General features: G+C 36.3%; 2 protein-coding genes across 2 annotated transcripts; one reads left to right on the top strand and one right to left on the bottom strand.

Annotated features, from left to right (window-relative positions):
* Position 1: 1 nt before the first annotated feature.
* LOC103992530 (RNA-directed DNA methylation 4) lies at positions 2-10,262 on the bottom strand. Its single transcript, XM_009412265.3, has 10 exons — positions 10,024-10,262; positions 9,506-9,589; positions 7,677-7,771; positions 5,301-5,372; positions 2,595-2,636; positions 1,776-1,930; positions 1,532-1,644; positions 681-756; positions 527-597; positions 2-420 (listed from the first exon to the last, which is right to left on the bottom strand). Exons 1-10 carry the CDS (start codon positions 10,154-10,156, stop codon positions 221-223), a joined length of 1,041 nt encoding a protein of 346 aa, XP_009410540.2. The 5' UTR covers positions 10,157-10,262; the 3' UTR covers positions 2-220.
* A 568-nt stretch (positions 10,263-10,830) lies between these two features.
* Positions 10,831-15,410, top strand: LOC103992528 (uncharacterized). Its single transcript, XM_018828696.2, has 4 exons — positions 10,831-11,295; positions 12,259-12,397; positions 13,456-13,531; positions 15,038-15,410. Exons 1-4 carry the CDS (start codon positions 10,950-10,952, stop codon positions 15,176-15,178), a joined length of 702 nt encoding a protein of 233 aa, XP_018684241.2. The 5' UTR covers positions 10,831-10,949; the 3' UTR covers positions 15,179-15,410.
* Positions 15,411-17,164: the final 1,754 nt, after the last annotated feature.

Raw genomic sequence — 17,164 nt, 5'->3', positions numbered from 1 at the left:
CTCGTCTGAAAGCTGTTTCAGCATCAAAGGACTTCACTATAGATGTTTTAAACTACAACATTGCGCTTCTCAAGATTCTTCGGCATCCTCAAACACTAAAATGGACTATTCGAGATGTCTTCAACCCAGGGCAAAGTACGCTGCAAAAGCATGGTTCTTTCCAACTTCATTGTCTCAGAGATTGAATAGCTATCGAGCATTTTAACGGTATCCCCCATCTCTAGTCCTTGTCATCTTCTTTATCAATATCAGCTTTTTCATCACTATCAACTTCTTCATCAAAATCAACTTCTTCCTGCAAATCTGAATCTGAATCTGAATCTGAACCTTCTAGGTCATCAAAGAAATCATCTCTATCTTCACCTTCGGCTTCATCTCCAGACTCTTCATCAGGATAATCATTACGCTTATTGCATTCAGCTGCAGTTAGCACAAAGAAAAAGGGAAAAAAAAAAAAACTTCAGTACAGCTATCTAGGGATCGAAAAAAAATAAACATTATTGAAGGGACAGAAAAAAATACAAACCATTTGAATCATCAGTTTCATAATCAGATTCCAATGGTCCCTCGTAAAAGTCATCATCGGCTACCTGCACCCTGTAACAAACAGTACATGTTAGAATATCTTCATCACTGACAATCAAACATCATAACATCAACCATGTGTCCCAGATTCTTACAGCGGAAACTTGGTTGTGTCTCCGGTGGTTGTGACCAGACCATCGCCAACAGTATACAGGTCATAAACATAGTTATCTGTTCACCAGGACAGTAAAAATCATTTACCAGTGTTTGCACCATCCTTGACAAACAACCAAATCAGTTTACAAGTCATATCAATGTGAACTATAAATGATGCTCAACAAGAAAATAAAAGAGCAGTGGAAAGATTTTAATGCAACACCCATATTATTTACCAACCAATAATATCAAAGTATACCAATCATAGCAAACCACCACTGTGTTACTCTACCTTAAAAAACATGTAATTTTGATATATTTTAAACGTTCTATTTTGTCAACCAAATCAAATATATTCTAAGACACTAATTTTCCCCAGCTTGACATCAAAATATATACATGATCTTTTATTTCTAGGTTTTCCAAACATCATAGATCGTCTTCAACAAAGCAGGTGTTCGAAATAAATCATTGATATAGAAAAGTAAAACAAGATTCAAGATGCATAAGCAATAGATGTACTAACTGCAAAAAAAAAAAAAAGACACCAGATCTTAAGAAGGACAAATGCTATACATTTATTTCCTTTAAGACCCATGAAAACATTTGTATAAACTTCGGTAGCACTATGGAATGCCATAACTAGAAACAAACAAACCAAAGCTGGAAATTCCATTTGTGAATCAGCATGCATTTCTAGGAATAAAATTGCTTTTTCATATTAAAAACACACGAACATATATCCTGATGGCCACAGTTAGAACCAGCCAATTAATATCCACTGATTTGAAGCATAAACATAAAATGCTACTACACGCTAAAGAGTGTAAAATAAAGAAGTAGATGAAACCTTCTTTAGACTCCCTGATGCCAGATTCAATCTCTACAGCTGTTTCTGGAAGATATTCCCTTAAAAGTGGCAGATAGTTACACAAGATTGCACCATCATCAGCAGAAATAAAACTGCATTCATGTACACAAGATTCCACTATCATTGGCAGGACCAACTCTGAGTTCAAGAAGTATGTCTAAAATCATCAAAGAAGATGCCAAAAAGATGCAGAAGACAAACATTACTGCATTGTGCAACTTACTCGGGCTTATGCACCCTTTCATTAGTTTCATGCTCAAGGTCAACTCGGACAATGTCATACAGACGACATATTTCATGTAAACCCTCTTCTGCTGCATCTGCACATCCCCTTCTGCTCTTCCATATTTGTTCATATCGAGCATTTCGAGCAAGATCCTATAACAGTTATGAAGCAACCTCTTGATATCACAATTACAAAATAAATGTCATATTATTTTTGTTTTGTCATTTTATTCTACTTTACTCGCAAGGCAACCACGTCTCACTCAGTTACACAGCTCAGAAATGAAACATCTGAATGAAAAATGTTGAACAAGAACAATCATTGTGTCAGATCATCTTTTTCTTTTTAAATGATGATGACAGAAATTAATTGCAGGATCTTGTTACAATGATCAAGCAACTAAGCTAGATAGAACCTTTACTTCTCTACTACTATTGTGAGACATCTTAACAATATAATGATGCAAGAATGTTGCAAACAATGATTAAGAATCAAACTTGCTCAAATGAAATTTGTGTGTGTATATATATAATCTCCTACATGGCAATATTCAAGTTGCTTCCACCATCAAGAAGATGAGATTATCATATTTGGGAAGAAAATTAGTGTAAACGTTGCAGAAGAAGACATTTCCAGAAAAATCATAACACTTTAGGGTTTTAAAATGAAAATGTTAATATATGAAAGCACACGCATGCCTATCAATAATATGAAACATAGGAAAAGCAGTTTGCAAAGTTTATCCTTAATAGCTCGTCCATTTAAAAAATATTAATTTATCATGCATTAACATGAAAGGGTTAAATAAAAATGTACCTCGTGCTTTTTTACAGCCACAGACCGCAGCTGATCTTGTTTCTGGAAGCATAAAAGTGATCATTAAGGCAGAACTGTTTGTTAAATTGAAAACAATTGAAGCTGTTTGTGGAAACAGTATAATATCAATAAAATAGGCACAGCGATAATTGTACATTTTCCATCATTTTGCAAAAAAGTAATGAAAAATAACAGCAATAGTTTATTCTTGCAGTTTCTCATTCCCACGAAGTCATCCAAAATTTAACAGTCCATCTTTAAGTTCATCCAAAATTTAAGGGCCTAGAAGCTTTTATGTTATTTCTCTCTCCAATCTAATGCCTTAGCAGTCGTTACAGGATCTAGGTTCTGCAAAATTACACAACTGTTTCTGCACTTTTTACCTGTCACCCACTTACCAATTAAGAGACATTATTTCAAGTATATCATCAAAATCAACATGACCACAATTTTCACATTCCAGGCTGAGATGATTATAATGATTAACAGTAAACACTTAAAGCTAACACATGTAATGGCAGAGCTTAGGAGTGCAATAGAATGTTTAGGGCAAGTTTTGCAATCACTGAACCCATGCTATCGCCCACAAGATAGAGAGGACAGTAGTCATTTTCCCCACTCTATCCAATTTGTGTTCTAGGATCCTGAATCTGTCATATGCAACCCACCAGAAACACAGCAGATGAGAGAGAGAGAGAGAGAGAGAGAGAGAGAGAGAGAACGAGGGAGAGGGATTTTATCACTGATGTTAAGAATGAACAAACGGAGACTGCCAGCAAATCTTGCTAGATTGAGGGCGGAGATCAAAGATGAAACAGATGACATGGCAGGTGAGAGAGCATTGAACTGATGGGAGAAAGGGGGCAATAGGAACAGTTCCATCTCAAATAACCTTGACATCCAGCAGATGTCAAAGTGGATCCTTTTTACAGAAAAACTGATAAACACAACCCAAGATCAGCCAACCTCATGGAGCTGCTTGATGCTGCACCAACCCAAATTCAAACAATGTAGATCACCTCACTGGGGAAGATGTTAGTGACATAGGTCTTTCACAGCATGCTCAGCATCGCCCAAAAAACCACATTCAGCAGCAAGTTGAGTGAGGAAATCGTAAAACCAAATTTAGAGGTTTCAATTTAGGTTAAAAGATAAATATATTCGATAATAAATTAAGTTGAAGCTCCATTTGTCGCAATCCTCTAGTGAACAAGCTTTTAACCAAAACCATGTGAAATTTGGCTCGTCCCAAACCCCATCAATCAAAAAAAGATCTGCCCCAGTACAACCAGGTTCAAGCTGAGACACACAGGTTCAAGGCCCAATGTCATTATTGCTGAAGTTATATCTACATAGCCATGCAATCTAGGTCAGAATGCAAACCTCAAACTCTGATATAATTTCTTAATTGGTGAGGATAATTGCCTCAATATCAGACCTCTCGATTGTTGGGTCAACAACAGGGCTATTAAGCCTGCTGCCTATAATGTCAAAATCATGGTTCCGTGGATCAAACAATGAGCCATCTAGATTGGCCAAAATAGATTTAAATCTGATCCAAATCAAATTTTCAGCCCAAGTTTCCACGTCCTTCTAATTAGCAAAAATTCAATGTTAACAACCAAGTTTGTGATGAATAATGTGGATAAGCCAAAACCACCAAAACTGATCCTGATTTTGATCCAACCATTAAGTTTATCTTAGCTGATCCTAACCTCAGTCAACCAAAACCAATCATCGCGAGAATTCCCGAAATTGCTAAAAGTACCTGAACAAAAAGCTCTCCACTCTGCATGGGTTCAGACCAGCATTGATAGTCTTGATCAAGATGAACATAAGCTAGGATCACTCTACACTCATGAGTTTCTGAGGTTCATGTAGAATATGATTATAGACCTTAAACTTCATCAACTAATTATGACTTAGAAGTCATCATTAGCCTGATTGCAAGCCTAACCTAACAAACATAAGCTCGGACCATTGGTTTTGTTAGGTATGTATCAAGTCTCGTTATTGGTTAGAAACATTCTTGGGCAGTGTAACAAGATGCCATTATGTGTACTTGCAATTTGAGCAAGTATATATTATAATTTGATTGATGATTCAGATTAGGCACAGTCCACATGCTAAAGATTTGGAGGCTTTGCTGGTTCAAATATAATCCAAGCTTTCAAAGCTCAACAATTCACAATAATCAACCACCAGATGTATCTAATTGAAAGGATAATACCTTACTTTCTAGACAATTATTGCACATCATTCTTTTTTTAAAAAGAGAGAATTGATATTTTATAGTACAAGTTTAAGATTCCATTAAAAACCCCCTTGCAGCAAAGTGTCAATCAGATATCACAAAGACAACAGTCCATAACTTTTGATAATATTCAAAGAGAAAAGCTTTAAATTTCATTCTACAAAAGAAGAATGCTTCTATAACAATAAAACTTGGTTAGTTTTCCTGACTAAAAATAAAAAATAAGAGAAAAAATAGCAAAGATTAAAAATGCTTTACATAGTTGTAGAACTTCTAGTTAGCAGTGCTAATTCTCATGAAAACGCATAAAAAAGATCGCAACAGTGTAAGTTAGTCTAGCAGAGAACCCAAGGATAGAAAATAAACTATGCACCAGATCTCCTCAGTTCAGATGACATGAAGATATCAAATGCACCATAATAATTTACTGCTAAAAAATTTGATATTCTTACTTTATCTGGTTTAAGAATGCTTCCCCGCTCCTCGGACCTCCCCTTCAACTCCTTTGAGTAACTGGAATCATGCTGTTGTTTATCCAAGAAAATAAGTAAAGAACAAAGAACACTAATAAAAAAAATCAATAAGACAGTTGTCCCATTGAAGAGTAAGAATGTGAGAATAGCAAAATTATAATGACGGTCTAAAGTTCAAACAAGCAAACAAGAAAAGATAGTCTAGAAATTAAACTGAAGCATATGTAATACATTATCTAGACATGCATAGACATCATAGAGATAGCATAATTAAAAAATTTAAGGTTCATAGAAGTAACACATTCCAATGATGCAAAAGTCCTTAGAGATTCAACAGAAGAATCCAGTCCAAGATTTATCTTACTTCACACCGAAAAAGCATTCAAATAATCCACTTATAATTAGTACAAATGAATGAATGCCGATAGCAGTATTCCAATGCCCTAAATTTATACATGTATCCTCACATATCAGAAGAAACCAGAAACGATATGCATAGATGAGGCTTGTTCTTACCTTTCCTATTTTTATACTCTATAAATAAAATTTTTAGCCTTCAATAACAAGTTAAGAAGGAATACAGTCAGATAACTACTAATCCTATAAGACAATGAATCATAAAATTATACATTTAGAGCACAATATTTTTATCAAAAATATAGTCCAAGTCCAGGAATCAAACTAATCAAGTAATAAAGTTAACATATCAGGCAAATAGATGTAAGACAGATACAAGTTCTTTTACGAACAAACTAAAGCTAGGGAAAATAGTATGACCACTCTATGATCTCTATTTATCTAAAGGAAATATTCAACTGAAAAATGACAAATAGAAACCACTACATAACATTCAAGAAAATACTTTGAGGCAATGAGTCAAGCAAAAGAGCTGCAAACAAAATGCTCCAACCCATCAAAAAATGCCAGCTATGTATGTCAAAGTGATAAACAAACTAATACATCTTTAGGTGACTACTCTTCTAATGGATCTTTAGGTGACTATTCAGAAAACTTAACAAAATAACTATGTTTTCACAATTAAACAAAATATAGAATCTCAGCAGTGGCCAAGCACCCATTTAAGATCGTTTTAAAATATGATCTTAAATAAATACATATACAGTTTTAATACTGTACTTCTAAAATTTTTAAACTAGCATAGAATTACGGAAACTCTTAATGCATTTCATCTTAAATAAATACATATACAGTTTTAATATGGGTTTTCTCTTATCTTTTCCTTTTCTCTTCTTCCCTTCTCATATTCTCTCTCTCTCTCTCTCTTTTCCCCCTCTACTCTTTCCTTTTCTCTTTTCCTCTTCTCTACTCATAAGTATATGACATAATTAAAGAAGTTCTCTAGGATCAATTCCAGGACTGGTCTTCAAATCATATTTCATGATGATTAATTCCTCATATAACAAGGCATTAATTCATCATCAATGGATGCCTTTCCTTTATACTATATCTGGTGCTGTCATGTTAATGGTGATAGAGAGTACTTTGTCACCCACTCCCCTTCTCTTCTTACCTTTTTTTCTCCTCAAAACTAGTGACATGCAATTAATGCTACATCCTTTTCTTCTCTGTGGCAAAGAATTGACCTAGTCTCAGCAAGGGCTAACTTTGCTTGGGATCAATCAATTCGATCAATTTTTGGCTCAGTATGCTCGTTGCTTGCAAGGTCCAACATGAAACCCATTCCAACATCCTAATCATGTCATATAACACAAATGTGGTGTGGATAGATGTCAAGTCCAATATCATATAAGCCTAGTGCAAACCAAACAATGGTGTTCCAAGGTGATGGGGGTGAAAAGGTTAATGATAAACCCTAACCTTTGCACAACTAGAAAAAAAAATTCCAGCCTACCTGACAGGGGTGAATCAAATGCCGTGACTTGCCAACCAATAGATGGTGGCAACAGGAACCAGATGATGGCTCACTCGATAGAATTTGTTCTTCTCTACTGTCTCTGCCTACCTGGCACGGACAACTTTGTCAACTACTACTTCAGCCATATGAAAATGCTTCAACTTTCAATCAACCAATGATGGGAAACCATGTCATTTGACTGCAATTACCATCAAGATAGACCTGGCCATTGGACTATGCATCATTGGTATTGGCCACTACCTAGGAAACTGGCTTGTCAAAGAATGGACACAACCCTCCCCATCTCATGAACCTCTGCTATTACAATGAGCGACAAAAGGTCACTAGAGCCCATTGATAAAACATCACTCACTATTACCACAAGAATGAGCGAAAAATAAATATATTGCACTACAACCATTATTTTAATAAATGACAATAAGAATAATTTAACTGAGCAGCAAGGATCCGATACGAACCAGAAAACAATGCAGCATATCTTTGATATCCTCAGAGGCCCTCACTGTCTCGAGATGCTGCACTAATAGCTTCTTTGTTCCAAACTCCTCCAAAACTGCATGTTTTTAATAATAAGTTTTCAGTCTAAGAATTCATGAAAATAAAAAATGACATGAATGAAATATTCCGATAAAAAAATCATTTGAAAGTATGAAAGCTCTAATGTTTTTAGTCCTCATCTTCATCATTATGTTAGACTTCCCCATGAAGTCCTAAATTCCATGTATCATCACATTTTATCTGTACCAATTATGTTTGCAAGAGTTAAAAGGTGTCCTCTTTCATTCCAATGGGAACAACTTACGCATACGATAGACCCACAAAATTCCAATTAATTATTGTACCAAAATTTTATTGTTTCACACTACAGTAATCATTCTTTAGCTAATAAACAAGAACATTAGTAAATCTTGAGACTATTAAAGTTTGATTCAATTTTATGATCCTCAAATGGTTTGTACATAGTAACTATCTTATAATTCATCGAAAAAATTAAATTACTCCTGCTTTTCTTATAATAACATGGTTCATATATTGTAATATTGTATGGTATTAATATTTTCATATAGCGCCAAAAAGAAAGTCAAGAAAGTCCTAATAAAAATTCTTTTGAACTTGCTCAGAATATAATTCAAATGAATGACAACACTATATAATACTATTAAAGTATTAATAGATAAAACCTTCGGTTAGAGAGCATCGAGGCCAGCCAACAAATTGATTCCAATTATAGCTACCATCAAAACAGCATACGCATATCTATCTGAACAAAGTAACAGCTAGGATCACTTGACTGGTCCAAGAGAAGAAAAAAAATGACGTCAAAGAAATGCTGAAGGATCTTAATCTTTAGCTTCTTCAATTTACAAGAATGCATTTTCCAATGAATGAAATGAGATCATGGAGGAATTTTAACTACAGAGGAGCAAGTTGTGGTCAGTGGGACTCAAGCCTATTCGCAAACTATGTTAGTCTTATAGAAGGCAACTAATTTATTAATATCACAATATAAGATTGCTACATAAGTAACTATTTTAAAGATCCACCAATGCTATGAGATGAACATAATAAAACATGTGTAGAAGCTTTGGTTTGTGAAGATAAGATTGGCATTCCATATAAAAGCTATATAATCCTGGGATGAAAAACAAAAATCAAGAAATTTATATGCCCGTGCATGACAAAAAGATTATTCAGGAATAAGGAATGATGAATAAAAAAATCTTAATATATGAAAACTTGGAACCAAGAACCTTAGATGTAAAAAGATTAAAAAAAGAGAAATATGAATTGATTAACTTCTTTTTCCATACATTGAAAAGAGGGGGCTATTACATAAAAAAGAACATGCTGGATGTGAAATCAGAACAAGAAGCTCTGCATAAATCAACTGACATCCAGCATCCAAACAAAAGTCACTAAGAAAAGAAACAACAGTTCTGCGAAGGAGTTCGTAACTGACTACTTATCCATTGCATCACGAGAGATCTACTTCTCAAAATCATGATTGCCAAAAACATCATCAGACTATGTAGCACCTATTCGGAATGGTTGAACCCTTCTAACTATGCTATGAATGATTTATTTCCTACAAATGTCCTGTTATTAGTTTACTGATTATATCGAAATCTGCGCAAGTAACTACAGCATATTACACAGTACCTCATTATTGGTAAATTTGCCCTTGGGCCAAATCAAAAGGGAAAAAAAATGTTAACATAGGCACTTATTAAACTCTCCATGGGAATAAATTCAGTGAAACAAAAATAAGAGAAAGGGTACGTGATACCTTTTCCTGTGTCAGCATCAGAGATAGAGAGGTTCGCGAAATCCAACAATTGCCTCTTGAGTGGCCTTCCATTGATTTCCAGCCCTGAAAGCACAAGACAGCAATAAGAATAACTAAAGATTAACTGCCGGTTGGATTAAGCGAAGATTAACAGATGACAAGAAGATTAACTAAAGATGACAAGAAGATTAACTGCCGGTTGGATTAAGCGAAGCAGAGAGAAGAGAAGAATAACTAAAGATTAATCTTGAATGAAAAAGGGAAAGAAACGGTAAGAACCAATTTCGGTACAAACCCCCTTGTCTTTCATTCCTTCCAAAAGTGAAGAGGATTTGACAACAAATAAATAATTCTAAGTGATATTTTTTCCTTTCTCCCTTTTTGATACGAACAAAGGAAGGGAAAGTGGTATCATCTTTTCTTCTTTCATTTCCCTTTCCTCCTCGTCTTTTCAGACTTTAAACCCTGACTTCCAGAGAAATCGAAACCAAAGAAGAAAACGAACAAGAAGAACTCACAGAATGCATCGACTCTCGACTGGAAGGACTTCCGCTTAACCCTAACGACCACTGGCTTCCCGCTGACCGGATTCGACGCGGAAGGAGTCGCCGAAGTCGACGGCTCGTCAGACAGTGCCGCAAAGTCGGACATGGTACCGAACCGGCGATAGAAGTGCAGGGTTAGGGTTCAGGTTCCAGAGACTTGGGGTGGAGGAAGAGAAGGCGGAGAAATATTCGCGGTAAGTAAGACAAGCAACATACGCTACATTGGGGACACATTTATATTTTAATATATGTTGGAGAAAGAAACTTAAGTGAATGTATGAAATATTTTAAATATTTAATAAATAATAGATAAAATTTATATTTTAAATTTACAGTGATATAATTTAATGATAATTTAACTTTAATGATAATTTAAAGTTTTTGATCTTGATTTATCCAATTCATTATCATTGTCTAGTTAATTGATAGTTATAATGAATTTGCTAATTACTAATCATTGTTAATTTAATTTTAATGGCAAATTTAAATTTTAGGAAATTTCTATTACTAATCCCTTATTTCAATATGTTGCCACTTTAGCTACCTAATTCAATTTTAATGATTATTTTAGTTTTGACGTCAGCGGGAGTTAGTTACGTTTTGGTTATGGCGATAACATCCGCATGGCGTCAGCGCGATTCAGTTGAATCGAATCGGGTTTGTTATTATTCGTTTCTTAATCGGATCGGATTTAAGTGGAGACGGTATCAGAATCCGAAAAAAGGAATCCGGCTGTAACATCCCTTGGAACTCCAGTTCTCCTGTGTTTCCCCTCTTTAAATTCCTTTCTCGCTCTCGTTCCTTGCCGCTCAAATCTCGCCCCTTTCCTTCTCTTCCTCCTCCACCCCAAGGCTCTGTAATCCTTAACCCTAATCGTACATTTCTATCGCCGATTGCCCATGTCCGAGCTCGCGGCACAGCTTGACGAGACCTCGGCTTCGGCGACTCCTACCCCGTCGAATCCAATCAACGGGAAGCCGGCGGTCGTTAGAATTAAGCGGTATAGCTCGAGGAGGCAGCAACAGAAAGATAAGAAGAGGACGCCGCTCGCTGACCTCACCAACGCCACCTCCTCCTCTTCCCCTCGGCTCCACCTAGAGGAACGTGAGCCCGATCCCAAATCCGCTCTCCCTCCACCTTCGATCCCCCCCGCCACCTCCGTCCGAGGCGCTGAAGGCGAGCATGGAGGCACGTCTGTCGTCCCCACGTCTCCTCAGGGAGTCAAGGAGTCGTTCCTTGGTCCCGGTGAGCTTTCTTCTGTTTTCCCCTCTAAATTATCTCGAGGATACAAGGTACCCTGCTTTGCGCTGCCGAAATGCCCTTTTGGTCTTTTCCATGAATGTTCTGGAGTCGATGCCAGTTAGGCTTCTTGTGCTGTCTGTATCTGTTGAGATTACAGTGAACCCCTTTCGACAATGCCATAGTGTAGTTCTGTTCTTAACCGGGGGTTAAATGAGTATTCTAGGGTTAAGATCTTAGCTAATGCGAGGAATGAATGGAGTTCCATAGGTCTGTCGAACTCATTAGCTCTGGTTTTTCCTTGGAGCACTTGTAATCTTCATGTTAGTCTAATCTTTGTTTTATTTCTTTCTTTTTTATTGTTGTTCTGACAGTTGTTTGTCCTTTGAGTAGTAAATTTTTGGTAATCAGTAACACTGAAGGTGCAATGATGTGGCTAAATGGTTGTCACTCCTCTATAATTCATAGAAACTCAGCCATAGCCATGTTATAGTACTTCATCCATGGCATAATTGCTACCTATGTTTTTGTAAACAATAACTTATAACTCGTTTTGGGCGCTTCAACACTGATATTCATGGATGCTGGACTAGTTTTGCATAAAGAGGCTCTAGGATTCTAATTGGTTGAAGCTTTGAGTTGATGGAAGCTAAAGAGTGGGTTCCTGTGGATATAGTGAAACACCATCTGCAAAACCTTTCTTCTCTGAAGGTGATGTGGTCATGGCAGACATGAGTCAGATATTTCAATTGTGAAAATAAACTGCAGATGTTGATTGTCTGTATATATTATCTTTAATTTCTCTTGATATGTCTCATTAGTATCAGGGAAGTTGTATTTGGTTATGCTATGTGGTTTATGGTAATATCTTTAATGATTCTAAGAACCAACTTTCGGTGACATTTTTTAGCATCTCTATTCAACAAAAGGGAATTCACTAGTGGTGTAAACTCCTTATACATGTTGCAGGTGGAGATGGTGTTACTTGCGACAAATCTGTGCATTCTGTAGTTTATACACGGAGTATTCTGAGGAGTACAAAGTCTAAGGGTAAAGAACCCTGCACGACATCCAGTTGCCCCCCGGCTGAAAAGATTAGAACTGTCGAGTGCGTAGCGCATTTATAATATCACCTCATTACATTTATATTGTTTTGCATTCTTCGTTGTGGCTAACTTTTATTTTGTATTGCTTAAACTCATAAAACTATATAATGTTGCCATGCATAAATGCCTATTTAAGTCCATTCTAAAAGTTCATTTTAAACTAGAATCTAATCTTTTAATATGCTAAAAGATTTGCATTGCATCTTCTGCTACATTGACTTTCAGAATCTTCCTCTTCCTATTGAGCTTCCCACCACCTATCAGGGGTAGTTGGAATATTGGATGATATGTGGAGTCAGGCGAGGCAAGTGTATTTCTAATTCTTTGTTTTGGGGCATAGAGTGATGACAATTCATTGTTCAGTCCCTTCGATTCCATGATTGAAAAGCTGTAGCAATGGTAGCTACTGCCTCCTACAAACTTGGACAGTTACAACCAAGTAATATAACGATTTCCTTGCAGTCACATTCTTTTCGCTTATGAATGATCTTTTGTTGTTTCTTGATTTAACTTCGTGGGTGTTGCAGCATTTTGTTAGTCATGCTCTCTGTAGTATCATACTATCATCAGTCAGTTTATTTTATTGTATTAATGTGAAAATTTTCTAATGAGTTGGTGTGGTTAAAATTTTATGATATGGTCAAGATTATTCTGCAAAGGAGTATCTATCTCTTAAAAGATTGTTTGCAGCCCTTTTGTTGCTAGTTCATTCCTTGTTCTGCTTGAGCCTCTTAAGTTCTTCTTGTTGAGAGCTATGCTTGTATGGAAGAAATTTATACGTTCAAAATGAAGATGACACCTCAGTAGAGATAGAGTTCATTTGATATAATGTCTCATACAAATGGTCTTAATCTGAGTGGGTAATTGGATGGGAGAACTGTTGTTAAATGCAAGCTATTTGTGCTGTGAAGAAGGCGTCTGTTCTTAGTCTGAGTGGGTAATTGGATGGAAAAAGACAGTTGTTAAATGCAAGCAACTAGTGCTGTGAAACAGGTGTATCAGTTATGCTCAGTACTTTTGTATTGTCATATTATATTCTAATGTTGTTCGTATCTTTCAGCAGTGGAAAACTGATGGGTGATGCCATCGCCAGTGGACGAAAGGCATTTTCAGTTCCATTTGAGAAACGCAAAAAGGTTTGTTCTTGCTTTGTTTTTTCTTAAAAAAATGGAGCCTGTTAGTGGTTGGTTTCACTTAAAAAATTCTTTTGTTAGTTTTAAAAATGGTTGAAGCAAGTTAGAAGCAACGATTAGATAATAAATTGCTTTCAAAATAAAATAGATAGCATAAAATAACATGAACAGTGAGTGCATTTGCAAATATTGAAATTCTTCATTGTGTATGCATTATGCATGAGAAGCGAAACCTTCTTTAAAATATTTATATTTTCTTTTATTGGAGCAGTGTTGTTGAATACATTGTTCACAAGAATCTTTTTGTTACATCTTTTTCTGAGACTTCTTCAGCACTCGGGCACCATTTTTTTTTGTCTTTCTGCTTGTTCTGGAGGGGACAACTGTATGTCTTCAATAGCACATAATGTTTTATAGTTTTTTTAATCTAGTTTTGTTGATTGGACACATCTTCTTGATCTTTCTATAGATTTGGCTTGGTGATTTTTCAGATTTTCTCTCAGCATTTATATTTCATCCATTGTTTTAGGTAGGCATTCAACATGCAAATCTCATCCGTAGATATTGTGTTTCCTAGTATGGTTTAAATGGTATGCAAGTGGAAACTGATGGTAATGCAGTGTAAATTAGTTTCGTCTGTTGTTTCTAGTATATGACAATCATAAGCAGGGATTGCCTTTTTGGGTATAGGACCCGTTTCGGCAATTTGTCGGACTGGTTTGTACTGGTGTACCGACACACGGTATGCCAGTGCGTATCAGTGGTTTAGCGAGGAAGAAAAAGAGAGAGAAGTGGAAGGGGTGATAGAGGAACAGAGGAGGAAGGAGGAAGGAATAAGGAAGAAGAAAGGAGAGCAGGAAAAGAGCAGTGACAACACACTTGGGAGGCAGCGGCTGCACTGGTGGCAGCAGCGAGGCAATGGCATCATTGAAGCAGCAACAACAGCGACGAGGAAGTGTCAAAGCAGTAGTGGCAAAGCGGCGATAGTGAGGCGGTGGCATCTTAGGCAAGAAGAGTACTCACGTTTGTGAGCTCTAATCTGTTTTTTTTTTCTTTATTAACACTGATTTGGACAGAACCCACCATTTCTTTAATTTTTAATTAATTTAATTGGATCATCCGAAACAGGGTGGCCCACGTATCGGCTAGATCGTTACGTATCATTCCATTTCGGGTGGTTAAACAAACATTGATCAAAAGTCGTTTGTGTCATGAATACGGCTCAAAGGAGTGTCGCAATTAATAATAGGTGTATTGTTCTTTGCCACAATTAACAGATGTTTGACGTTCAAGTTTTGGCTATAATGTCTAGATTTTTGGGAAAGCTGAGATTTAATACTTTTATTGTTCCATCTTATAGTGTACATCATTTCTTCTACTTCTGTCCTGCATTGTACATTATTATTTTCTCATACTATGCTTTCCACGATTTGACATTCTGTTATCTTTTCTAGTAATGCACCGTTTTATCATGCTAATTTTCTCCATGTGGTGCTGTGGTATGTACAGAGGCAGCGATATGTGGTGCCTGAAGCTATCAACAAATCCTTGTTGCCTCAGGATTTCATAGAGAAACAGCGGGCCTATTTTGCTGAGGTTGATGCTTTTGATCTTCCTGAAGAGGCTGTTTCAGAGACTGAGCTAGAGTAGGAGCAAGAGGATTCCATTTCCAGTAGAATACCAGTATTAACCTTGACATTTCTGTACAGTGATTGATGTACAGCTAATTCAGTATATAAAGGTAACCAAGGGTTCTTGATGGCAAAACCAGTTGTGTCCTCGGTGGTGTTGAGGACAACTGATTGTAGATTCTAAACTGAGTTTTATAGATTAACCAATATGTTGTGACCTCTGTGTGATATAAATTCATAAGTCTTCTGTCAAAAGAACTACTGACCAACTCGATAGAGGTCTTTACAGCTTTGGTTATTATTTCCAGCTTCTAAGAAAATTCCATTATTTGGCAAGAATGTGATATCCAATGCATGCAGTTTGTACTTTTGCGTTGCTGAAAGGGAAGTATATGGGAGTCATGCCATTCTCAGGTCTCTGAGTTGGTGCTGCCATACGAAGTCAAACAGCAGGAAGTATATGGAGTTGATTTTTTTTCGGTTGCTGAAAGGAATGCTTACATGATTTGCAGGTGCTTCAGACCATTTCTAAGAAATCGGCGTTGATGGCGGAACTCATCAAGGCGAAGCAAGCTGGTACGCAAGTTCTCACTTTCATATACTTCGATTAGATGAGATCGGGTGGTTCTCCTGACTTGCATAGACGGATGCCTGTATTGGTCACTGGAGCTGTGACATGTTCTTGTGCAGTTTTCCGAGTCCACTAAGCTCGAATTCCTGCGTTGTTTCGCCTCTCGTCACATGTCAAAGCTGGCGAAAGTTGGGCGACGTGCCGACAGAGAGCGTTCTTTCGGCTGTGAATTTTCTCGTGCAAATGCCAATAGCATTCCAGCGACCACTGCAGGTTGTGTTTGTTTTTAGTTAATGCAATTGATTGTCCTCCAAGAATTATTACATATTTATCAGCATACCGAACTGAAAGCTGCGGCTGAGACAAGCTTGACAAGGTTCCAAGCTTTGGACACCATGTGTTGGTGCAAGGAGCGCCTGATCTAGTTGACCAAACGTGTTGCTGATTAAATGGACATGGCGGTATCAGCTAGTTTTATCGGAAAAATTTTATGGTATTCGAATCTCATCTCCACGTCATTGATTAAAAAAAAAAACTATTCATACATATACATAATATTTTTTTAAGATTAAAATTTATTTTAACCCTTATAATTTTATTTATGGATCACTTATTTTTTTATAATTTATTTACGTCTAAAATAATTTTTATATTTTTAAAAACGTATCATATAAGTTTCTTTCGTTATGTCTAAGTTTATTGATATATCATGTTAACTCATAATAAATAATTAATTAATATAATAATATATTATTTAAGTTTAAAAAAGGGTTAAGGTTTATTTTAGCCCATGTGGTTTTGATCATAGATTACTTAAGTCTTTATGATTTATTCATGTTTAAAACAACTTATATATTTTTAAAAATATAATATATAAGCTCCTCTCGTTAAGTCTAAGTTAATAGACGTTAAAGTATATTTACGTGACATGCTGATTTATAATAAACTATTAATATAATGATACGTATAATTTAAGTTTAAAAAATTTATCTTGTCGATGAAGAAAAAGCGATGAGAGCGGTAGCGATGGACGAAGGCGGAGAGACAGAGGTAGGAGAGGTCGGAGCCAAAGATGAGGGAGAGCTAGATCATCATATCGTAGGCACGACGGATGAAGACGTAGGAGAGGACGAAGTGAAAGGCGATGGAGACAAAAATGTCCAGGAGGAGAAAGATGGATCAAGAGACCATTACATGCTTAGGGTCGAACTGGTCGATGCATATCCACATAAGGTAGGACCATAAGCTTATGAGCTCGTCAGAGGTTACAAGCATACGATGTCCTATTAGGCAGTAGCAGTAGTTCGGTGTTGTTGTTGGTGGTCATTTTCACGACGACACCTCCACGCAATATAAGCATATTCTAATGTTTGTTAACTGACCGAAATAACTTATATTTTATGTTTTTAAAAATATATGGATTATTTTAAACAT

Source organism: Musa acuminata, chromosome BXJ3-7 (genome assembly GCF_036884655.1).
Source record: "Musa acuminata AAA Group cultivar baxijiao chromosome BXJ3-7, Cavendish_Baxijiao_AAA, whole genome shotgun sequence".
NCBI lineage: Eukaryota > Viridiplantae > Streptophyta > Magnoliopsida > Zingiberales > Musaceae > Musa > Musa acuminata.
This window is presented reverse-complemented; position numbering and strand designations above follow the sequence as displayed.

Bases quoted from the DNA above. Each gene is read 5' to 3' on its own strand.
- LOC103992530 (XM_009412265.3), bottom strand. From the start codon at position 10,156: ATGTCCGACTTTGCGGCACTGTCTGACGAGCCGTCGACTTCGGCGACT. The intron at 757-1,531 runs GTTTCATCTACT...CCTGGTGAACAG, and splicing joins CATCAGGGAGTCTAAAGAAG to ATAACTATGTTTATGACCTG. The intron at 598-680 runs GTAAGAATCTGG...TGTTTGTTACAG, and splicing joins GACACAACCAAGTTTCCGCT to GGTGCAGGTAGCCGATGATG.
- LOC103992528 (XM_018828696.2), top strand. From the start codon at position 10,950: ATGTCCGAGCTCGCGGCACAGCTTGACGAGACCTCGGCTTCGGCGACT. The intron at 11,296-12,258 runs GTGAGCTTTCTT...TACATGTTGCAG, and splicing joins GGAGTCGTTCCTTGGTCCCG to GTGGAGATGGTGTTACTTGC. The intron at 13,532-15,037 runs GTTTGTTCTTGC...TGGTATGTACAG, and splicing joins CATTTGAGAAACGCAAAAAG to AGGCAGCGATATGTGGTGCC.